Genomic DNA, 25,463 nt, shown 5'->3' on the forward strand with positions numbered 1-25,463 from the left:
TAATTGGCCCAGCTGAAACTGGTTAATTAATTATGCTCTCCCTAAATACAGTAGCATGCTGGACCTGAAGAGAGCCACGACAGCCAGCCAGGGAGGCTTGCTTTTCTGGACACAGAGGGAGAAGCAGAGGTGCAGTCGGAGGAACGGGTGATGCTATAAGGAAAGATTGTGTGTGGAGGAAAAAGAAAAGAATAAAGAATATTGCCTGAAAACGAGGTCTCACTGTGTGTCTCAGAGCCAAGGGAACTCACGGTAGCGCGATTCTGCTACAGGTGACTATATGGCTCTGAATACAATACACCACGCACTCTTGCAATGGTTGTGAGAAACAAAGTCCCTTCTCTTTTGTTACCAGCCCTCAGACCAGAATTGAAACAGGAAAAGCAATTATTGGCGAGATTGTCCCACAGGCATTGAAAAGCTATCAGCATGAGGGTTGGGATTGGCTTGGGGGACACCTATGGCCCCATGCATTATCCTGGCATGAGGTCGCTTTGGCAATCACCTGCCAATTTCCACCAGCACCTGGCTTTCCCCACCCCCACCCATTCCATCCCCAGGCCCTCCTACCTGGTTCCTTTTTCTCCTCCTACACCTCCTCCTCCCTCTCCAAACCCTGCTCGCCTGTTATTGTTGTCCCAGGATGGTGACCATTAATAGAAAGGAAAAAAAAAATCTGTACTGTCCAGTGAGTATGGCACAAAGTTGAAGGTGTGCAATCACATTGTATTGTTTCCCATCGTGATGAAAGTGATTGTTGATCCTTCTAGGGGTGAAAATATCTTTGACTCTGCTCTGATAGTCTTGTTGAAGACAGAATTGTGAAAATACCCAAAGACCAAAAACCACAGAATAATAGTATGTCTAATGCTGTGAAAATATGAGCTGGTGGTGCGCTGTTTGGGCCAAAAGGCACAGTGGGAGAGTCGAGTCTAGATTAGTGGAAAAGTGGGAAGAAAATAACTGGTGCTATGTCTAACACTTTTTATTATGGCTGTTGAAAACCTGTATAACACAGCTGTTGAATATCACTCTCCTTTATCAGCAGAACCCCCGCCACCCATCCACAAACCTGGTCCTTTCCTTTAAGGCCCAGTTATCTAAACACATGTTATTACAGGATCACCTCTGATCACGGGCTTACAAGAATACAACAAGGGTTGGGGCATTTCATAGGGAAAATCCAGGCTGCATTGTTGTTGTGATGGATTGAGGCTCCTGTTTGCTATTATGTGTCATGCTTCCTCTCTCTACTCATAGTCATCCTTACAATGGTGCCTGTGGCCATTTACAGCAGATGTTAACACACACACAAATATTTCTTAGCCTTGGTAATCCCCTTGAATGATGCTGAAAATGCACAAAGGGACACTTCTCGTTTGTTTAAAAAGAAAGTATTCTTTAACGTTTTTTAGTGGTTCTTTAAATTACAGAGGAACACTGAGACATGTTGTCAATGAAGTAGGAAATGTCCCCATGAAACAAAAGAAAATTATTTAAAGAAACCTTTTCATGTGTTCCTTTTCAGTGTTATTATTGAATTTCACTTATATTTGACATGTATATTCAAGGTCAGAGTAATATAACAGCTTCAGAAGTTAAGTATGATGCCAGCACTGATGGCCCCCCTACTGTAAATGTGTCATCTTTGTCTAATAACAAAACATTTATTTCTTTGTTTGTTTTTCACACATGTAAAGGAAAGTAAAGATGCATAATTTTATCTTAGCTCACCCTTAAATTTTTAATTTTACTTTGTGATGAGCAACTGCTGTGCCAGAAGTGTGTCTGCAGCACTTGTAAAAGTTTATCATGCATTCATGATGAAGAATATTTAGCTTAACAGAAGGCGCCAATATAGCACCACATTAGTCTCAATCATAACAGGTCTGTTCATCTTTCAGAGCCGTTAATGTTTTGGGAAATAATGACTCCGCTGTTCTTAGAGGAGGTGGCTATCAACAGCCGGTAATGTTGAATCTATTTGAATGAGTGTGATTAATTGGGGATGGAGACAGTAATGTAGAGGTAAATAAAAAGGTGGGTAAAGAATGACAAAATCTTAAAATATCTACATTTCCAATAAATTACTAATGTATGTCTTCAGGTTGAAAGACCCTCTATTATCAGCAGTGTGACACTTTACCATGATGTGTTCCATAAATTTACATCACAAAGATTATTGTCACTCTATAAAGGTGAGTGAACTAAAAAAATAGAGCGGTAAACTAGATCTATGCGGGTCCTGAATGGAGAGTTATGTATGTATTTATATATACAGTTGGGTGACAAATTAAAGGAAAAACCAACATCAAGCATCTTAGTAGGGAGTCAGGCCACCTCGAGCCTCCAGAACAGCTTCAGTGCTCCTAGCCAAGTCTGTGGAACTCTGTTAGAGGAATGAACACCATTCCTCCATAAGATATTCCCTTATTTATATATACAACCTTTATTTAATCAGGTAATTTCATTGAGACCAAGATTTTTTTTGCAAGAGAGATCTGAGTACAGCAGATAGAAAGAAAAACAGTCAGACATAACTAAAGGACATATAGTATCAGAGACAGTCACAGACATCACTAAATAGATTTGAAGATGACATTTTTTATCATTTCTTCTTATGGAGCTTACACTTACACGTTGTTCCAAAATCTTCCACAGATGTGAAACTGGGCTGAGAGCTGGTGATTGTAAAGGCCTTAGCATTTTTTTCACATAATTTTCATCCTCACCAAATCATCTGTATTTGATATGTTTCTCCACTGTTATATATATTTATTTATTGTTTCTGTGTTTGTGTGACGCCAGGAATCGCGCACACACGTGCTGAGGCTGTGGCAGGATCAAGCGGATTGTTATTCATAGTGCTATCCCTGCCTCATGCATATCCATAACGGATTAAAGATTGCGCAAACATTATGCAACCAGAGCTCGCTTTTTTTCCGCATTGATTGGCATTTCTGGGACACAAATCGGAATTGTGCAAGAGATATAGGCTACTTTTGTTTCTCGTTGTGTAGTAGTAGTAGTGGCATGTTTTTATTTTGTAAGGAACACATGATATAGACGGTGTATTTATTTATTGCTTGTTCATTCATGCACGTGATCTATCGGGAAATAGCTTTGTGCGCAACCACTGTGCACCGTGTGGGTGTTGATATTAAAACACATTCGCGTCCCTTCCATTCCCTGATGTTAAAGTAAACAACTTGAAGCTTTGCAGAACTCGACTCAGAGCATTGCGCAAGCGCGGAAAAATCACCACGAGAGAGGCAATGAATGAAATCTTTAAATAATGGAAAGGCACTCTCCAATTCTAATTCATTGTCTCCAGAAAAAAAGGGACATTAACGAGCATTGTCCTCTTTATTTTGAAAGGCTGATGAATATGTGAGCACTGCTGTCCGTCCCCTCAGGGGAGAAGCCGTCCTGTGAGGTGGAGGCTGTCCCGGGACGAGGCTGCCTCTCAGGTGAAAAGTTTGTTCAAAGTGCATGCAATCTGAAACAAATGCAACGTTGAAAGTCAAACACACAGTTGTGCTGTGGTTTTAATTAAAACTGTAATTACAGATGGAGATAGTTTATGGTACACATTATTTAACAATTTAAACCTCAACATTACACCTTCATTAATAATCTGCAGTTCAATGATTCATAAAACTACTCTTCACTCCTCAGGGAGACTGGTTATTATTGCGCCGGGTTTGGGCGAAGCATCACTACCACAGCGTGTAGGGCAGAGCAACGGGCCATTAAAAGGATGCCAATTGCTCATTTACCCATTTACCACCTCTCAGAAGTGTTGAAAATATATCTATCAAAAGACAAACGCAAAGCACAATTGCCGAACATCTGCTTTGCTGAATGAGCGTTTGCCGGAGCCCTCACTCGGGACCTATTAGCGTTGATTCCTGCGCCTGCTCTGATAAGGAATTCATCAAGTTTCTGACACCCCGCCAGATGTTGGGGAATTAGCGCTGTCTCCTGTTGGACATCCTACTAATAGTTTGTCTTTCAGCCATAGCACAATAGAAATATCATTTGAGAGGTGGATGTTCTGTGTGTGTTGGGGGCTGTAAATGACGCTCCGTTAGGACACCATTAACTATAAATCTGATTATGAGGGCCCCTGGGTATTTTTATTTTATTTATTTAGCCACTATATAAGGTAACTTATGCTTACTTCTGCCAAAGTACAGTATAAATGCTTTAGGAACTGAGCTTATTGAATAACTTCATATCGTTTTATAATGTTTCACAATTGGCAGGGCGACCACTTTCACTCATTTCCTCATCAGCAGAAATGCCTGCAGGCTGCAGTATACTGTATGATGGGGTATGTAAATGTCTCTGGAGTCAATTGAAGAATAATTGAACTCAAAGACAAAGCCATTGTGTTAATCAGTTTGCATCACAAAAGCCATGAAACACGTTAAGATATAAAAACACACCGTGGATTAAGGTACTTTGTAAATGCATATTCAACACCCTGCTGGAGGTGAAATAATCAACTTCCGTGCAAATGGAAGCCCTCGGTTAAGCAATTATCAGATGTTAGCTCTTATGCAATTATTTGTTTATCAAGCCATATTTTTCCTTATGATGTTACAAATCCATCTCACTGCAATTTAATTGTCACGGTGCGTTTATTGACAAAATATTCTAGTTACCCGTGCAGGCTTAATGTCTCGATTTAAAGACAGGACTGCCATAAATATCTACAGTAATCCACTATGTTAACTTGTTCTGTTGCTATATGTGGAGAGATAAACCCTGCATTTTCACACACGCATTCTCAGATGACTGTATTAATTCATGATGATTCAGTTTTGGCAGCGTCATGTCTATTTAAAGCGGTGATGGGAAGAAATCTGAACATCCTGGTGTGTTGCAGACAGCAGAGTTTGGTAATGCGCTGATGTGCAAGGGCCGTCCCATATCCAAAATGTCTCCGATTCAGGTCAAGGGCCAAGTGCCTTGATAAAGTGCCCTTGAGCAAGACCTTGCACCCTGCACAGCCTCACTCATTGTAAAGCTTTAATGGTGCCAAATAAAAGCCTCAAATAAAACAAGTAGTCTTGCATGTGTAGCTATAGTTTATACACACGGGTACTTTTGAATTCATTGAGATTCATTGATCTGTGAATATTGCGTCTAATAATTGCTAAATTATTAATAAGTGATAAATTAGCCACTGGGTTTATTAAGATCACAGCCTCCGTTGCGTGACAAAAGGCGTCGGGGACCTGCTTGTGTCAGTTTATCCTCTTAGAGCGCGCTCTCCCGCTTAGCCAGCAAATACTCTGCGACTGAGAAGACGGAGGAAGGTAACAGGGGTTGACCAATCAATCCGATATCAAACTTAAGCGACAGGCGCGAGCCAGGAGTATAACCAAGTCCTATTTTCTGCTCCCTTCCTACCTCGGATAGCCTACAACAAGCAGACCCTATAGGCAGAGAGAGATTATAGGCTACTGCACTCTGCCAACAGTCAGCTGCCATCCTCCGGCTCCACACACGGCAGCCAAGTATCGCAATCCATAATTTGAGATGAATGAGCGCTAACGTAGCCTAATTCAGAGCCAGTAGTAGTCTGCTGCTGCAGATGGGCATTGTTGTGATACAGCCGCTAGTCTTTACACAACTGCATCAACGTAACCGTCACTGCTTTCTAATCCATTGAGAATCCACCAGACATGAGCCTTTCATGTTTTTTTCTCTTTTGGATTGAATCGCCTGCTCTGATTTCTCATATAATGTGGAAACGATGATTTGTATTGGGCGTCAGCATAAAGCACATGCATGGGCAATAACATGGGCTGTTTTCGGTGGAGGGTAAACATACCCTCCACAGATGTAGGAAAAACAGATGTAAAAATGTTTAAGTTTTATTTACTTCTTGATCATATTTTGCTTCTTCCCTTATGATGATCACCTACTGCAGGTCAGAGCGCAGCCACCTATACGTTTAGCACATCCCAGATGCATGCGTAAAAGATGCAGCCTCCATGTGAGCCCGCCGTGTTTCGGAGAAAGCCGGGTCTCGGTTATTTTACGTCACGGTGTCTGAGAAGGGGGAACTTGAAATGTGCGACTAGACGAGCCGGGCAGAGAGGGAGGAGGGTGGGATGGGGAAGAGGGGAGGGAAGAAGGGTGAAAAGAAATGAAATCAAACGGAATGCAAGCGGTGCGCTTGCGCAAAAGTCAAAAGCAGAATTTGAATCAATATTCCTAAATCTGTTTATAGTTGAAGATATTGGGGAGTGTGGGGGTTTGAAGCACCTTGTGGGGGGTTGGTGTAAAATGCTCCTTTACTGTTTTACTCCCCTTTGGAATCTAAAGCAGAGTATTCACTTTACAGCAGTCTGACAAATTATACACAGTGTGTATTTGTTGTTTTTTTCCTGCATTTAAACGGATATAGCGTTATAAAACATTGGGTGAATGACGTTATATAATATTATAGATTTCAGGCCCGTGCATGAGCTCTTGTTGTGATTTAAACAGATTTTTTTCGCCGTTTAAATGCTTATTATGGCGTCCATTGATGTGTGGTAACTCCTTTGGTTGTTTTTATGAAGCGGTTCCTTGTTAATCGGGTAGTGGGAGACGCTGAGGCAGCGCCACATTTGGCAACATATCCCACTTCACTTTCACGGTCACTGTGTCCTCAGTTGCCCGTCTTCCAGTCTGCACGTTAGGATTATTATTTGTAAGCTTCATTTAAGAAAACAAAACAAAAAAAACTTTGCATGTGCAACTTTTGCAGCCATAGACGGATGACCCACATCCACCTCTAACCCCCCCACTCTGCCAAGAAGTGGTTCTCTAACTTGCTCCCCCAATATTCCCATTCACACGCACACACATACACACACACACAGCCAAGATACTAAGATGGCGCCTTAATCAGTGTCAAGTTCAAGTGACTCCTACTAGTCTGATACAAACAGCATGGCAAACAGTGCTATATGCTAGATGCAGGGAGCAGAACAACATGGTGATAATAATCAACGTCGCAGTCTGAAAGTCGCTTTTCATAATGTTTTTTTAATTTCAGTCAAAATTTCCGTTCACATTTCTTCATAAATAGTTGGTAAAACAAATCAACCAACATACAGTAGCCTAAAAACTACAAGGAACCTTTCCCTCTGGTAGCTAAATAGGCTAACGCATAGGCCTGCTGTTGTAACATGGTTTGCCTCAATGTGGCACAGTGACACAGTTCATCAGTAAAACATTTTTGCTCTTCAGGAATAACTTGGTGTGACCCATTTCTCCCAGAAAGTGTTACAACATCACATTCTAGCTGTATTACATCAGATATTTTTCTCTGACCTCTGGACATGGGGCAGAAAGGTGGTGGGAATAAGAAAAAAGTACTTCTTTTAAATTAAGGTATAGAAAATAGCATATAAAACATATATTCCTTAAATTATTTAAATAAACTTATTTCATATATCACTGTCACGAGGTACCATTTTTTTTTTACATTTTATTTTAAAAGTAGTGCTGGTGGTCTGAAATTGTTCTCATATGAGTACAATATACTTTGTGTATGCATAATATTTAATTCTTGAGAATAGGTTACAATGCAATGCTGTAACTCTTTTTGCCACTGAACGTATTCTCCCCAAACCCACATAGATCTAGAATTCCTTCCACTAAATTTTGTTAAACACAAAAAATGTCATCTTGACAAGTTATTCACACAAAACAAGCAAATGTGTAATCAAACTGCTCTATATGCAACACCACAACAAATAACACACTTAGTTTCACAGAAGAATTACATTTAAAACAATGCAAGCTGACAGACAAAAAACTTGTTTTATTTTTGAAAATACTGTGTTGTGACAGTTCCATTGTTGCCGATGCACACATTTAAACATACTTGCACAAAGACATTGCTGGAACTATAAAGATTGCCATATTGGCGCAAATATTTGGGTGCTTGACCCGAATTTAAAATACTCAAAATGCTGTCACCTTGATTTGGAAATCATGAACTTTGCACACTCGTCTAAGACCTGTATAGGAGTGCAATAGGCTGATGGGTTTCATCTTCTTCTTTTTTTCCCAATACTGAGTTTATGCTACGAATTGACATCTATTTCTGATTCTATAAAAGTAAAATACACAAAAAAGGTTTAAATTTAACCAAAAATAAAGATATCAACAGAACCGTTTTATAGCTTCACAGCTCAACTGAACTCAGTTCTACAAAGTCAATGATTTACATGTCAATGGTCTCATAAAGAAAATAAAAGTGACGGAAATATCTGCATTATATATAGACAAATCCATAATATTCATATAGATGATTTCTTCGATCCAAATAAGACACATGTAGGCCTATTGGTTAAAAAGAAAATAAACGATACAATCGGATGTTGGAGCTTTAGAGTTTATCATTTGTTCAATGTTAAGCTGGTTATGACCAAAACTGTACAGTTCTTGTTAGAAAACATTTCCATAAATATCATTTAAGTTTCAGAACTTATACCCATAATTAAATTACAAATTGATAAATATGGCATCATGGATATGTATTTACAACGGTATTAACAAAAGGCAACGTTATATTCAACGGTAACAATCGTAACCTAATACCACATTTCTCCACCTGAAAACGGACGTTGACAATAGATTCGACCCCATCAAACAAGGAAATACATTCACGAGTATAATATTTATTTAGGATTTTTTTTTGTGTGTGTGTGTGTGTGTGTTCAAGTTCATGACAAAGACTTTGGCACGTTTCTTAAGACTGTTTGAAGTTCCAACAATCAATTGAAGAGGCGACAATAGCGCGTCACCGTCATATAAAACAGCGTGAAATAATCTTCCTTTTTTATTCTTTTTTTTAAATAAAAATTTGAGAAAATACATAAAATGAAAAATAAAACATTTTTTTCTGAAATCTGTAAACTAAAAGATAAAAAAACATTTATTTATACTGAGAAAGTATTACGTTTATTTATTCGTGATTTATTTGATTTCCTCAAAACTGCGGAATAAAAGTCAAATTTCGTGATCCTGAGAACTGACGTGGCCTGCTTGGTGCTGGCTTTTGCTCTCATCTCCTGTTGTTGTTGTTGTCCCAATCCCATTTGTGTGTGTCTGACTGTGTGTGTGTGCGCGTGTAAAGTGAGCAGGAATAGTTTTTAAGGTTTTTATCCTCGTCCCCGTGGTCCACATTGAGAGATGGTTTGTTCTTCTGACTTCAAACGTACCATTCATTAAAGTTGGGTGCCAGTCCTTCGCTGTGGCCAGACGTGTTTTGTACGGCTAACGGCGGTGTTTTTGTCGGGTCTTCTGTGCTGGCTGAGACCAGCACTGGCGGTGTGGACGACTCGTATCCAGAGCTTGCTGCTGGAGACGATTCAGATCCTTGAGACTCATGTACCTGCAAAAAAAAAGAGGGAGCACGACATAAGCGATGAGTGAGTGAGACTGACATAGCCTGTAATATTCATTTATGCCCTAACAGTGCATTTAAAGTGGCTTGGTAGAAGGGTGTTGAATTTAAATGCGGATTAACCCTGGATTTTATAGAGCAACTATAACAGTAAACAGCAAACTTGAAAGAGGCAGGGCAACTTCTACACTGCAAAAATATCCACATCAATGCACCATTCATGCGTGTCTTAAAATGTAGTTTTTATGTATGTGATTTTCAAAAAAAATGTTAATGAAGAGAGAAAATGGAAACGATTTTCGTTAAAACAGGTTACTTTTTTAAACGAGGCAAAACGGAAGTTGTGAATCTAGCATCAAATAATGACAAACAGGTGAAATAGTCACAACTCATTCACTGCTACATTACTATATTTCAATTGTTTAAGTAAACTATTAGTGACACTAAGTGTCACTAATATAGACTGAATGACATCTTAAATGTTTTTGCAGTGTGACAGTGCTTTAACATGTTAAGAAATGCCTGAAGTTGTGATAGTCCCTGTCTGGAGGAGGGGTGGGGGTGGGGAGTGGAGTGTGTGTGTGTGTGTGTGTGTGTGTGTGTGTGTGTGTGTGTAATGTGTTTAAGGAGTAATGAAGACATTAATTACCTTCATGTGTTTCCTGAGAGAGCTGGGGTGTGTGTATGACTTGTCGCACACTTTGCAGATGTATGGCTTGTCTGATGTGTGCACATGCATGTGCTTTTTCCTGTCGCTGCTGTTGGCGAAGCGTCTGTCACAGCCATCAAATTCACACTTAAACGGCTTCTCACCTGCAAGATTAAATACACACACCGTGAATTACCCCAATAGCCCGCACAAACAAACTCCCTTTGTAACGCCACCTGTAAACCCGAAGCCCGGATCTGTAAATTGTCTGCAGCCTATTATATAACAGAGTAACCTACATTTTCGGGGCGACATGGATACAGCTCCACTACTAGGCTACACACTGCTCTGTCAGGCTTTATTTATTCAAGAGGCCTGCTCCTTTATGCTACTACTGCCTTGCTCTGTGCGTCTGCTCTTATATAGTAAACACTGAATCAACAGGGCATTTCTGCACTACGCGAAAGCACAGCGAGGGCGAGAATTATAAACACAGCAGAAACTGATTCATTGTAATTGTATATCACGTTCAGAAAGTAAACATGAGTCCTAAGGCTGCCTAAATAGCCAAATGCAGCTAATGCACCTAAACTTTGACAAGTGAGTAAAGTATCTATGTTTGTAGGCCTATATCACACACAACTTCTTTGGCATACACGCTACAAGAATGAATGAGGGTTAACACACAGAGTTGCTGAACAGAACCACGTTTGCTGCATTTGTGAGCTAACACTAATTCATCGCTGTTTCTTTTCTGTTTTTTAAATAAATATTTCAGGAAAAAAACTGCACTAACATCAATTTGGGAATTGTTCAACATGATAAATGTGGGCCGAAGTTCTCATATGGTTCTTGTAAACAGCAAAAACATACACTCACACATGCAAATAATGTCTAAGACACACCATTCCTATTCAGAATAGCCTCAGCCTTTTTAAATGTTATTTTACGGACGCCATGCCTTGATGTTGTTGGTGCCTACCTGTATGTGTTCTTTTGTGGATTTTCAAATTTTCCGATCTGGCGAATATTTTCCCACATCCGGGGAACGGGCATGGGAACGGTTTCTCGCCCGTGTGCACACGGATGTGGTTGACGAGTTTGTACTTGGCCTTAAAAGATTTCCCTTCTCTCGGGCAGTCCTCCCAGTAGCAGATGTGGTTGCTCTGCTCGGGGCCGCCGACATGCTCCATGGACACATGAGTGACCATCTCGTGCATGGTGCTGAAAGTCCTGTCGCAAGTCTTTTTGGGTCTGTTCATCTGGTTCTCGTCTATCCATTTGCAGGATAATTCTTGTTTAATCGGTTGCCTCATGTATCTAAAGAAGGCCCCCGGACCGTGGTGTGTCGGTACATTCATCCCCATGTTCATGTTAATAGGATGGCTGTAGTTATGGAGCTGAGCCCCGTAGGGGTCCGTCCGAGGGCTTGCGACCGGACGATACGGATCAGGTCTTCCGAAAATGTCCCCGCGTAAGCCAAGATGCATTTGGCTGTTAACTACATGTCCGCTCGGTGAAGTGTGGCTTACCCCCTGGTCGTGAAGTCCTGGAAACAACAGATGTCCGGGGTTATCGGTGATCCCGGGCGGCCCGTGGAGGCTCCCCGCCGAAGCTGCAAAGATCCCGTGCTGGGCGCTCGGCGCTGTGGACTCTCCAACACTCCGGTTCCGGAAGAGAAAGTCCCGTGTTGAATTGAACGCTCCTCCACCGTACGAGCCCACCTGCCCGCCGTGAGTGTGTCCCAGCGCAGCTGCATATCCAGTGGCTTGCGGGGTGAAAGCTGATGTCTGGCTGGAGGCGATATCGTGAGCCACGGGGCTGATTTTGAAAGCTGCGGAGTGGGACGAATCGGTGAAGGGATTCAGTCCCAGACCCGGGTCTCTGTTCCCGATTTCGTGGTGCCGTGGTGTCCCGAAACCCCCCACTCCTAACGATGCAAATTGCGGACCGCTATCAAGAAGCATAGTCATGAGCTTGAAGCAAACTTAGGAGACGGGAAGAAAACAGATAATAAAATTAAAATCCAGTTTAGCGGAGCGCGCAAACTGCAGACACCGCGCCGAGATTTACCACGTTTAGCGAAAAATCCTAAAATAAAAAAACACACCAAGCCAAAACGGGGAAAATCCTATGCGTAAAGAGTTGGGAGAAAAAAACTCCCGTTGACTGCGATCCGTGAGAAAGAGGATCAAACTTCCCCCCCTTTCCAAGCGGATGATGTCCTTGGACTGATAAAGTCAATCACTCACTCCCAGAACATAAATGAACTCGGGAGGCAGTGCTACGACAGCCAATCGGCACGCAGCTATCCCTCTGACACGTGACTGCGAAGGATGGTGTTAATTGGCTAGATTTCTGGTGATTGGCACAGTTTGGTATTGAAGATGGCAGGTCCTCTCAATTGGTTTCATTTGATTGGCTCTTACAGGCATTATTTTGCAGGTAACGGAGCACTTTAGCGCAGATCCCGTACGAGTTGTGTGTAGCGCATCTCATATGCAGCCTTTCCTGATTTATACTCCTCAAGAAACTCCGAAACAGTTGTATAAATATAAATAAATATAATCGGTACAGGCTGTAATACCTACTGCAGGATTTTTTTTTAAGCAATCAGATTCCGTTCAAACTTTTAGTGGACCTCTTATTTTATTTTACAGAAACAGTTAGTATTAACGAAGTTATTCTGCAACATAAAATGCATTTGGTTTGTCACATTTAGTGGGTAAAAAAACTTTTCAATATATTTTAAAGGCAAGTTTAACTTTTATTAGAGGGTCTGTATATTTGAACAAAAATCAGAAACTACTGATCTATCTATCTATCTATCTATCTATCTATCTATCTATCTATCTATCTATCTATCTATCTATCTATCTATCTATCTATCTATCTATCTATCTATCTATCTATCTATCTATCTATCTATCTATCTATCATTGACTTATCTGCATTATCTTTCTCTTTCATCTGACCAGTTTTGCTCTTATTAACTGAAAACTTGAATGTACTTGGCACAGTTCCAGACTGTGGCTTTCTTGAAGCCGCTTGAAAGGGGAGGGGGTAGGTTTTTTTTTTGCAAAAGCTCTATAGGGTGTAAGACGGAGGGATAAAAGACAGAAAGAAAGATGGCAGTAATTGTAATATCCTGAGATTTTTTCGCTCAGCCACAAATTCGTGCCATTGAGCAAGTTTCACAGGGCTGCCGCTGACTCGCTGCAGGACACATAAAATCTGATCAAGTTCAGAGACGCGCTGAGTGCTTCAAGCGGCGCTTTTTAACTCCAAGCTTTTCACATCCTTTCCCCCTCAGTCTGTCCCAGGAAGGAGCTCACATTCTTTATTTTAGGGGATCTGGACCAGAAAAATAAAAAAAAAAAAAAAAAAAATCTTCAAATCAGTCCTTCATTCTGCTTTCGCCCTCATCCTACCGCATTCACTCCAGAGCATTTCCTCGTGAAAGAGTTATAGATTGAAAAGGTGAGTTTTCTTACTTATCCGTCGTCTTTCTGTGTTAGTGAAAGGGGCCATGATGTAGGCCTGTGTGTACCGTGGAGGTCTGTAAATCTACAGTTTATTATATTTAGCCTGTGGAAGTTACATGGGATTTAGTTTTCTTGAAGTGAACATAGACTGCTCAGTGCTTAGGCCTGTTACTCATATGGTAATTTAATTGTTGCAAGGACCTGCATACCTCTGTTTTTATGGCCGCCGTGCACATTAGTACAACACTTGCGCTTTTTGTACATAACCTCAACAATTTATCTTGAAGCAAAACGACGAATGAGATTCACTTCATCTCTTTTTCCTCCATAAGCTTCTCTCTCTCCCTCTCCCCCCGCTCTCTCTCTCTCTCTCTCTCTCTCTCTCTCTCTCTCTCTCTCTCTCTCCCTCTCACACACACACCACGAAGGCATAGCCTCTCACAGTTTACTCCCCCCCTTTACTCTCACACACTCGTCTTCTCACACAGCAAGCGCGTGCACGAACACACACGCACAGTGTACCACGGTCACACACACAGAAAACACATAGCCTACACACACACACACACACACACGCACACACACGGTTAACAGAGTTTGCCTTTGCAGTTTTGCAGTATGAGATTTATGGCGACCTTTGTGAACTTTCACAAGTGACAAGCAGCCTGTTAAGTTTTCCTGTATTCCCTCCATATTTTATTGGCTTGTTGAAACGTGAAGGCTCCATACGCCACTTAAGGTTATGTGCCGTGTATTTGCAGCCACATTATCACTATGAAATAATTAAGTAACATGGTTTAGATGAGTCACAAATGTTTGTGAGCGACAGAGCAGCAGCGTAGGCACTGAGCTCTTGCTGAGAAAAAGGGGAGCTGTCATCAGCTAGGCCTAATGTAAAGCAACTGTTGCTTGAGAGTTACATTTAAAACTAATGCAGATCTCTTCTGGTATACTGGAATTTATTGAATATTTTATTATTTAATGAATTCTACAAATGTGGAATTTGACGATTGGGGCCTTCAAACACGCATTTTCTAATTATAGCCTATTTCTTTCCCCAGCATTAAAATAAATCTAGAGAGTCAGGATTGCAAGAATATTAGGTGATTTTTAAAAAAATATATTATTTTACTTTCCTATTAAAATAAATTACCTCTTCTTTCCTGAAAGGAGCAGACTGCCATGGCGCATTAATAATATGGAAAATGAGGGAACTTTAAAAGAGGGGGAAAGACAGCTTTATAGACCTCTCATAGAGCTGCACTTTTGTTAACCGTTTGGCTCACTCACACCAGCCATTTTCCCCCCCAAATATTTTACACCGCTTCTCGAGCGTGCCGCCCTCCGTTCAGTGACATTTTCACCTCCATTTTTTGACATATCTGTTTTATTTAATTCTGGTAAATGTTGGACACTTATATGTTCTGGTTGTGCAACCACACGATTTTGTATATTTACTTTAATCTGTAGAAATGTTAAATTCAATTGCATAAAGTGATTAGATGAATATGCATCCATTAGGCCTGTGTATTCTTTGGTTCAAATGTCCGACACAGTTTAAAATCTTTAATGATAATTTAAACGTAGGCGTAATGCAACGTGCTAAATTATAGCAATATATTCTGCAGGACTAAGTATAATTTGATGATTTAGTTATCTCTGCTGGGATTACCTCATTGAGCGTTGGGATAGCCCATTGGTTATAACATAATCTAACTGAGCATGCGCGTTACCTTAAAATATCACAATATTGTAGTGTGCATACCTCTGTGACAGTAAGCCCATGCTGTTGGAAAAGAGCAGAATATAACCATCAGCCTAAATGGTAAACAGCTCACATTTCTACATTTATTCTAACTAGATGTGTTAGAGTCAGTAGCTATAAAGGTTCTTTCAGTGCATAATTTGATAAATGACCTAGCTGCATGATAATTATTTTCTTATATAAACAAATTGACCAATGGCAGCCCAATTTTCTGGATATTTTTCTTAGAGCAAAATTGAGGGTTTTTTTTTTTTAGTCCATGTTGTCTGGCCTGTAGCCTGCAGTGCAGGGTAGTACTGTACTGTAGCTTGGCTGGCTCAGGTCTCTTGTGCTATAGACAAGTTTGTGGACTTGAAGTTAACTCAATAGTGACCAGATAAAAGTGAAATCTTCATTTCCCTAAAACAATGGCAAAACCATAGCCCAATATTACTTACATTTATTGAATACCACTGTATGTGAATGTTTTCCATATTTACATTTTAAACAGAAAATGGTCAATGTATCCCAACGGCACAGTTAAATGAATGATACCGTGATTCACTGTTTTGCTGAAATGGACATTGCGCTAAATTAACTTCCAGGTTTTTCTTGTGGTTTCATGTGGGATATCCCAACTCTCAGACTATGTGCTTTATTTAATAAGAAAATTAGTTTTTGTGTTCTGTGAGCTGCATTGGGTGTATTCTCCATGACACCTTTCCCAGTTCTCGTTTATTCTGCACAGCCCACAAGAGTATAAAGGTTCTGGTCTGCATTCATACCATAATCCAGTAGATTTCATACATTCTCAAAATAAAATAAATTACCATGTCGGCTCACATTTGTTTCAGAATACTGTTTATGCATTCAGGATTTGCATCCTCTTATTTTCAGAATGCTTAGTGTTTTCGCAAAACAAATATTTACATTATGCGTTGTATTTTAAAATACATAGCCTATTTCAAATGTTATTTTACATTTCTGTGCAAGTGTAGCAGCTGATTATGACAATGATTTTGTCACCATAGATACTAGAGCTTTAAATGACGAATGACAATTTAACTGTCTTGTAATTTGTAATGTCACAATGTAATGCTTGACTGTATTGCATTGCTACTGGGCATATTTTTGTGCTGTGTATGTGTTTGTTTTTGTTTGTAATTGGAGAAACATAGTCTCAGAAATGTTTTATCATTCCGCATTTGCTTCCTGTTATTCAACACAGGTTTATACTTGTATATAGCACAAATCGTCATGTATATTTCATAGATTATATGGTCAGTTGGGTCTTGAGTGACGGCTACAGTACTTGGTGTTTGCCTTCATATGGCTGATGGAGAGGGCTAATTGACTTCTTGCTGTGATTTACTGGAGCATCTGTCTGCAAATGGACTTATCCCAAACCTGTTAATTCATCTAAATTTCATAAAGTCATGGCAAGATGGTGCACTGCCATCCCTCATCAATTATAATATCTCAGCACACTCCATACTAATGCATGCAGTTGTTTAAAAGTGCACACCCATGCATAAACACACACATGGGCATTTGTACCACATACATGAAAACACGGTAACTTTGTGTCTGTCTGTCTGTCTGTCTGTCTGTCACACACACACACACACACACACACACACACACACACACACACACACACACACATGGATTTGGATACTTGATGAAATAATTTTGTGCTCCCTATCCTTCTCTCTTTATTATTTTTTGCAATGTTTTGTGTTACATTGACATCAATCACCAAGTGTAACACCCGGTGATTAGTATACAGATAGTTTATTATGGATAAACATGCATATTGACATGTATATTTATATATATGTGTGTGTTTTTATGTTTATTGCCTTTGTGTGTATAGTTTTCCCAAAAAGGTGATGTGTGTTATTTTGAAAGAATTACTAATACTGGGAAGATGTTATAGTAACAAGACAAAGTCCTCAATTAAGTAATAAATAATTGCAGTACATATTTGCATGTCTTGGCTTATAATTTTATTGTTTATCGCTGTGAAGCTAACCTTACCACTCCAAATTTGGTTAAACTTATTTGGCAAATTTTAAACATAAATTTAATAATTAAATATTACACTCATTTAGTTGATCATGTTGTTATTACCAGGCTTACATACTGTACTACAGAGAAATGAATAGACTTGTAATTTATGGGAAACTGCTTATTAGGCTACTCTAATTAAGTTATGACCACATTAAGGGCCATTTGAACATTTAAGCAAATTTAGATGATATGAGCATTTAAATAAACTCATTCCTTTATACAAAATTAAGTATAATCTGCAGATTAGGTGTAAATAGGCACACACTTCACTTGCTGTGACTCTGTGAAAAGGTGAGCCTAAACAGCCTTATAGAGTCGGCATATAGTATTAATTCATAAAAGTGCAGTTATTTTAGATAGTCCTCTTTCTTGTTTTGCCTTCTTGCTGCAAATGAGGACCTGCAATCATTTTGAGCGCAGGTCTGTCAGTCTTTTTGCTTCCTGACTGACAGATTGGAAACTTTCGGTTTATATGCCTTCAACCCTCAGTCATTTTCGGAAATGCATCGGGTTGAAGGTTGACAAACATGAGCGTCCATTACAATCATGACGGAATTAGGCCAGTTCTGGGCCTGTCTACTATTTTGCGGCATTCAATGTCAAGTGGGCCCCTTGCTTTGTCTCTGCAGGTGACGTCAGCATAACAATGTGGAAAAGGATTTTTTTCCTTTTTTTTTTTAAGAAAAAGTTGAAAATTCAGACAACTACAGTCTTTGGAAATAAGGGGGTTTTCACCTTAAACATATAAGCTGCAGTGCGGAGCCAACGCCACGTCGTGTAGATTTAAATAAAAGCAACAGATAAAAGAATTTGGCTAAACTGGTCCAGGTAGAAGAAAGTGCGTTGATAGAATCAGAGCCACGTCAAAGCGAGGAGGCTTGCAGAATATGTGCTGCACTAAAGGAGAGTGGAGAGCTTGAAGCTGCTGTCCTCACAGCACCCCAAAATAAGAAAGTTTATCTGAGTTTCCCGGGAACAGTGGAGCCTAACCACTGCTGTTTGTCACATTTCATAATTTACATTTTACGTAACCAGTTTTTACATCTGCGCCAGCCGGCAAGACGCATGGTGCACTCTTGATGATTATTTATTTCAGCTTTAATAAGAGGAGGTTTGTGTAGAGAAATTGTTCAGACTGGGCTCAAAGGTAAAATAGTACATCATGTTCTGTAGTATTCCACAGTGACACTGCTGGAAAATGTGTGTGAAATAAGTTTTTCCAAAAAGACGATCATGATATTTTGGTGGTCCGTTGCTTCATGTAGAACTACTTGTTGCTTTATCAAAGTTTTATTTTTCTTTGGACATGATGAGGCCAACAAGTAATTATGTGCCCTTATGAAAATGCATGTACTATAAAATAAAAGTGTAACGCAAACATACTCTTATCTCCATGAGAGCTCAGTCACCTATTAGGCCTATATAATAAAATAACTACCTTAAACTTTGTGGTCATACAGGATAATGACGCACAAAATGACGAACATAATTTCCAATTACTGATTTAATCGTAAGAATTAGTTTCCTGTAACTTTCACTGTTTTCAAATGTGGCACTCCACTCATAATGCAAGCCTTGACAATAATTGGCCTGGACACGCAATGACCAGTCTCTATTATTCTTGCAGGGCAGGGAGTGGGACATTTGCTTTGGCAGGATTTCCAGTGAAATAAAGGACGATAGATAGACTGTGATTGTCTTGTGTTTTGCTCATGTCTGCATTTAATCACTTGACTTTTACCTGATGATTAGTATAACGCATTAACCTTTACATTTTTCATATGTAGAGATTTAGAGAAGGGGTTTTATGAGAAGGCGCCTGAAGTTAAAGAGGCAGTAATATTTGCAACTATCGCGGCACATTTCAAAGCATTTTCTGTGCGATATTTGAAAACGGAGTCGTGCAGTGAACGCCTGCGTGTCCCTTTTAAAACAAACCCAGCGCCTGTCAATCACAGCGCATTCCAACCAATCCCAAAGCTCCCTTTTTAAAAGCAGGTTTGCCTGCTGTGCTTTTATATTGCACCATGGCCTGTTTCGAAGCATTTTTACTACCACGGTTATTGCCACAAATCAAGAGGGCAAAGTGAACGGCATGGGACTCACACCAACTTTAACGAAATTGTGTCTGGTTCGTACTTCCGCGAAGTTCACGGCCAAGAATTTCACATGCAGATGATATACAAACAAGGAAAATGGAAACTGAATTTCTAGGTGTATCCTGAGTGCTGAATTGGTTGATTTTGCAAACTCATAGCCAAACTCACAACAAAACATGACAAGCCTTTCGAGGTTTAGTGGCTGTCCTCTCTCTTGCGTCAACCCCGGGGAGAGCAATACTGAACCCAGCGTGGTGCTGCCACCTTTGGCAGGAGAGCACATGGGACACCCCACTGGCAGTTCCTTAAAACTCTGCCCCTCGCACAATTTGCGAGACTACCCCGAGACGAGGTCCAGTGCATATGTTGACCATTCGGTTCCCAATTTTGCAGACTCTGGATACCCCAGCCACCGGTTAGAGCACAGCCCTAGGGGCATTATCATTGGAGCCAATCTTTCTGGAGCCGGCATGCCACCCGTCACTGATCAACTGGCATCAAGAGCTAACCAACATGGCGGGATTGGAAGGTATCGTGACTTTCCTGGCTGCAGAGACAACAGAAGCCATGCTTTTTTCACAAGTTATCAGGAGCAGGCCCATGCCTCCACCGACGCATCTCGAGATCTCGGCAGCCAGATGATGCTGGGTCTACCTGGCGACCTCCTCACCCGGACTCACCACTATGGCCAAACTATCAGCCCCAAGGGAAACAGCCAGCAACTTGTCACACAATTCCTGGGTCTGTACAAACCCCTCAACATGGCAATTCAGCGTGGAGGAGGCGACGCTTTCCTCAGGTGCTCCAGACAAACAGTGAAGCATGAGCTGGTGTGTAAGTGGAGTGACGGCCAAGAGGGGGCTGGGAAGCTGCCTTGCTCCAGAGCCTTCGGGACCATGTATGAACTTGTCACCCATGTGACAGTGGAACATGTCGGAGGACCAGAGCACTCTGAATATGTTTGTCACTGGGAGAATTGTGCGAGGGACAGGAAGCCTTTCAAAGCCAAATACAAGCTGGTGAACCACGTCAGAGTCCACACAGGGGAAAAGCCCTTTCCCTGCCCCTTTCACGGCTGTGAGAAAGTTTTTGCGAGATCAGAAAATCTTAAGATCCACAAGAGGACTCACACAGGTTAGTTAATAATCATACTAAAACACACAGTTTGATGATGATAATAATGATAATGATAATAATACATTTTGATAGGTGAAATTTTATTACATATTTTAATGTCAGTATTTTCAGCTTGACAAATTCTGTAAATATGTGTGTGTGTGCATGTATATGTATGTATATGTGTGTGTGTGTGTGTGTATATATATATATATATATATATAAAATAATATGATCTGTGTGAACATAGCCTGTTTTTTTATTTTTCATTATTTAATTGATTAATGAAGTTTACTAATTCTGTCACAGTATTATTACATTTATTATTAGTATCATTATTATGATTGTTGTTATTATTCTTATTACTATACGGTGCTGGTGTTATCTACATTGCTATGAAAATTGTGTTAAGCAAAGCTTCTCTCACAGCTCCTGGTTTTGCAGGAGGAAAGCATGTACAGGCTCCATGCAGGAACCACAGACGAATAGTAGTAAGCCAGTTACAAACGAGTAGAGTCTGTAGGCCTAGTGGTATGGGTGCCTCTCCCACTTCATTCAGTGAAATTATTAAATAAATGCCGGGACACCGGAGAGCTGTGACGTAGCCGTTACGCTGTCTCTGCCTCCTAAGGACTCATCTCCTGTGCTCAGGAACACTAGCAGAGCACATCACACAGTGATGTGGTAGGAAATAAAAAGGTGAGTGAACGGATGACCTCAGTCAGCAAAAGCAAATCATTATCAATATAAACAAAATTAGTCACATTTTAAAAAGATGATTTATTTATGGCCTTATCTTCGTTTAATTTCCATCACTGTGCACTGTGAAATTATGTCATAAAATGCATTTCATTTTATAACGGTGACTTTCTTGGGGCTTTTCCTTCTATGTCCCTGGTATGAGCAGAGAATCTAATATCTTCTATATGAAAGATGTATATGCAATCTTAATATATTCTTATTTTCACACACATCAGGTTATTGTAGAAGAAACGTGATTTCACCAGGTCTTATTATACTGACATGTGGACATTTAAATTGAAAGTTTAATTAACGAATAAAGTGAATGGCCCTCAGAAAAAAGAGAGGCTGGAGGAAAAGAAATACTTATTAGGCGCCCCCTTTTACTTGTGTAAATTGTTTTACTAATGAAAGCAAAGAGAATAGAGACAGAAAATGGACACTTAATGACATTTATTACACAACTGCACATGCGTAGTGTGTTGTTAATTAGACAAAATTTATGTCAGAAAAACCTATGTTAACAGTTTTTTTTTAAATTCCGAAAGACAGAAATCCATTAAGATGCAGGCCTAAAAACTAATAATTTCACAGAAGCTATTAAAGTTTTCTTTATGAGTCCAGCTCTTCCTGATCGTCCGCTACATCAGTGTGTGTGTGTGTGTGTGTGTGCTGGAGGGACAGTGCTCAGCTGTAGGCAATTTTGTGCTAGAAGATCAATTAGCATCTTGTTGGCCATAATTCATTCTATGCATGATAACTCAATTTAAACAAATCTTTGCATTTGCAGTCGCAGGTTCATCATAATCAAATTCATGTTTAACTACAGCCTTGTTGATTTAGTCCGCAGATAAACTGCCTCACTTGTTGCGATTAGGACTGCACTAAAGTTTCAGCAACTAGTTTGAACTCTGTAATGTAATAACTCATAGCAAGTTTTTTGTACATTGGTAACAATTTATTATACAAATGTGGCATTTTTAAACATTTATAATCAAGGCTGATATGGCCTGAAGCGGCTCTGTGTTTGCAGAGTCACTGATTGAAAGCTGAAGGTCAGATAGTCATTTCACATTCATAGTGTCGAGCCTGTGAAGCCTGGATGGGCATTTTTGGTTTGTATGGTCACTCAATTGACTTAGGCTACATCAGTATTAGCATATATGGCCAGGGAGAGCATGCACGGGTCTGTAAGCAATTTCGTAACCCGCCGTCATTTCTCTCTTTGCACGTTTAGGTGAAAAACCTTTTAAATGTGAGTTCGAGGGCTGCAACCGGAGGTTTGCGAACAGCAGCGACAGAAAGAAGCATTCTCACGTGCACTCCAGTGATAAACCCTACATGTGCAAGGTCAGGGGCTGCGACAAGTGTTACACCCACCCAAGCTCCCTGCGAAAGCATATGAAGCTCCACTGCAACAAGGCCCACGACGCCAAAAGCGGTGACGCGCGTCCTGGTGACGGGGGTCACATTGCGGAGGCCAGGTCAACCCGAATCCAGGATGGAGCCCAGATCAGCCCCCCTCATCCCCCCACCTCAACTCAAGATGTCCCCCTGTCCCCAGAGAGTCGAGACGAGTCGACCTCGAGGTCACGTTTCCATCACACGTTTGACAGCAGTTTGGACTACTCCACACACAGGTCACAGCCCCTCTTAGACCCTTTGTTGCTGCAGAGAGGCAGCTACAGGTCCCAGTCCTCCCAGTACCCCTGCGGCCAGACAGGTCACACTTTTGCCCAGAGCCCAAGGACTTTCCCCTCCACTTCTCCCTTTCAGAAAAGTATTGTCAATGGATGGTACACATGCCACAGCGGCGTGGACTCCTTCCCACCAAAGCAATGTAATAACATCCCGTCTCTCTGAGGTCCTGCTGGGACACATGCGTGGGACTTACAATTTTTTGGCCCTATTTTTATCATGTAGCCTAAAACATACAGCTGTATCTCTATACTCAATGTATTTTTGTGAATGTTGTATCAGATATTTTGTGACACGTCCTGAGTCATCGTATTGAAATCTTGCATTGCGAAATGTGGCGAGCAATATTTGTTGTCGTGAGGCCTGTTTGGTTGAGTCTGGCTTGTAGCCTATACCCACATCTCCCCACAGTGCATGGGTTATAGGGACTTTAACAAAGTGTATATGCCTAATTGTTCGCTGTGTTGCATTTATTAAAGATATCTATCTTAAGTGAGAAAAAAATGACAAAGGATTTTATGGTTTCCTGCGTGTTGAGTCTTTTGAACTTATAGGCTATTACTGGAAAGTAAAAGGAAACGTCTTGCTGAATGTAGCCCCAAGTGTAGGGGTCTTTGTTGAATGTAAACGTGGTGTAATGTATGTCGGGAAGATAGATTATTCATGTCTTTATGTATGTCGCAAGATGAAATAAATATCAAAGATCTTTTCTCAAGTAAAATTTTGAGACCTAACAAGCCTGCGTGATGGGCCTGAAGCATGATTAGTCTGTAATTAAAATACTGCGAGGCTTTTTTTTCTCTTCCCTTGATTAAGTTCCACTTTTCGCCCCCTTTACACATTCCTGTTTGTATTATATGTATATTTCACATTTCTGTGCAAAGAAAAACCAGCGTGAGCATAAACCAGTGTTCGTGATACTATTAAAACGTTTAATTAGCATTCAGTTCTACTGTACATAAGCCTACTGTATAATTAATTATGTATTCTATATTTTATTAAAGTGTCTATATTCTCTTTGATCAGGCGTGTGTGGTTAAACCCAATCACTGCATTTTAATCCTGAACTCAAACTTTTCTTCTTTTTTTATTTTATAATTTCAAGTAGCCTATATTTGCAGGTTTGCAATTTTGTGCAAAGTAATGTAGCCTACCGCCTGGATACGAAGGGTATTCTCACTTCCTGAAGATATATTCTGTGTTTATGGTTGTCAGGAACTGGCCAGGCCTTCAACACATACTGGTTTGGTTGAGGTAAACCTCCTGTGAGTGAACTGTAACGCGATAAACTAAAATTTACCAAAATTTGCTCAAATTTGGCTCAGATGTGATGGTCACTCTTCACAACAAACAAAAAACGACCTTCTCTCAACCAAAGAGCGTTCGCTTTTTTAATCCCAGTGTAGTTCTCTGAACTGCGCCATGACTGCATGCGTTTTTGGGGGATACAGGTGTATTTGCCACAAGGTCACGCGCATTCTTTCTTTCAATGAGGCACGTCCTCATGTGCTTTTTGCTTCTCAATTTAGCTACATTTATATCTTATTAATCAATTTTTGTATTTTCATTTGATCTCTCTCTCTCTCTCTCTCTCTCTCTCTCTCTCTCTCTCTCTCTCTCTCTCAAACACACACACACCACACATACACATACATACATACACACGCCCTAAGGTTTTACCTTGCTGCAAACACAAATATGACCCAAGTAGCCTCAAATTATTTTGTCCAAATACTAATAAATAGTCCATTAATATTCTTGTCTTTATTGTATTCGTAGGCCTCCTACAAACAGAAAGCTTTAATTTACTCTATAAAGGCTTTTACATTCAAAGAATTTTGAGCTCCTCACTTAGAGTCTGGATTAATAGATTTACTAGATTTCACTGCTTAGTGTTCTGTTTCATTTGGCTATTGCTAAAAGTTGAAAAAGTTGGAAAAAAGTAAAAAAAATAATGCACACGCTGATAGTATAGTAGTAAAATATTTGCTTCACTTCACCTAAGTTACAGTTACAGTGTTACAGCATTTGTTCATGTTTGCTTGTTTTTTTTTGTGGTTTCTTGAATGTAACACCTCATTATTTTATAGAAGTAAGCTGAGAAGATTTCTGTTTCTGTCTTTTTCTCAGCAGAACTTGAATTCTGTTTCACTACTAATCCTGGTGCAGAGCTAAAGTCATCTGTAGTGAGTTATTATTGTCATACAGCTCATTCTTAGTTTATGCTAACCTGAATCCTGATTCAAAAATTATACCTCTCTAACAATATTACCTACTTAAAAGGGAGAGTGATTGGAAACTGAATGACCAAGCTGAAGTATAGTTAATGGGACATTTAATGGTGTGTAGCTAAAGATGATGTACACAATGAGTGTCTGTCCTCATCCTGCTCAGGAAAGTACTGCAGTAGCTTGATTATTTTGGAGGTTGGGAGGGT

General features: G+C 40.2%; 2 protein-coding genes and 1 long non-coding RNA gene across 3 annotated transcripts in view; 2 read left to right on the forward strand and 1 right to left on the reverse strand.

Annotated features, from left to right (window-relative positions):
• LOC122880897 overlaps positions 1-25,463 on the forward strand; it is an 81,801-nt gene that overhangs the window by 33,489 nt on the left and 22,849 nt on the right. The gene's annotated exons all lie outside the window — the stretch shown is intronic.
• Positions 7,031-12,324, reverse strand: zic3 (zic family member 3 heterotaxy 1 (odd-paired homolog, Drosophila)). Its single transcript, XM_044206460.1, has 3 exons — positions 11,053-12,324; positions 10,071-10,234; positions 7,031-9,409 (listed from the first exon to the last, which is right to left on the reverse strand). Exons 1-3 carry the CDS (start codon positions 12,041-12,043, stop codon positions 9,227-9,229), a joined length of 1,338 nt encoding a protein of 445 aa, XP_044062395.1. The 5' UTR covers positions 12,044-12,324; the 3' UTR covers positions 7,031-9,226.
• Positions 15,043-24,048, forward strand: zic6 (zic family member 6). Its single transcript, XM_044206459.1, has 2 exons — positions 15,043-20,605; positions 22,566-24,048. The coding sequence occupies exons 1-2, from the start codon at positions 19,648-19,650 to the stop codon at positions 23,189-23,191; spliced, it is 1,584 nt and encodes a 527-aa protein (XP_044062394.1). The 5' UTR covers positions 15,043-19,647; the 3' UTR covers positions 23,192-24,048.

Source organism: Siniperca chuatsi, linkage group LG8, assembly GCF_020085105.1.
Source record: "Siniperca chuatsi isolate FFG_IHB_CAS linkage group LG8, ASM2008510v1, whole genome shotgun sequence".
NCBI lineage: Eukaryota > Metazoa > Chordata > Actinopteri > Centrarchiformes > Sinipercidae > Siniperca > Siniperca chuatsi.

Bases quoted from the DNA above. Each gene is read 5' to 3' on its own strand.
- zic3 (XM_044206460.1), bottom strand. From the start codon at position 12,043: ATGACTATGCTTCTTGATAGCGGTCCGCAATTTGCATCGTTAGGAGTG. The intron at 10,235-11,052 runs GTAGGCACCAAC...TTAATCTTGCAG, and splicing joins CCACAAAAGAACACATACAG to GTGAGAAGCCGTTTAAGTGT. The intron at 9,410-10,070 runs GTAATTAATGTC...TTTTTTTTGCAG, and splicing joins CTCTCAGGAAACACATGAAG to GTACATGAGTCTCAAGGATC.
- zic6 (XM_044206459.1), top strand. From the start codon at position 19,648: ATGACAAGCCTTTCGAGGTTTAGTGGCTGTCCTCTCTCTTGCGTCAAC. The intron at 20,606-22,565 runs GTTAGTTAATAA...TTGCACGTTTAG, and splicing joins CCACAAGAGGACTCACACAG to GTGAAAAACCTTTTAAATGT.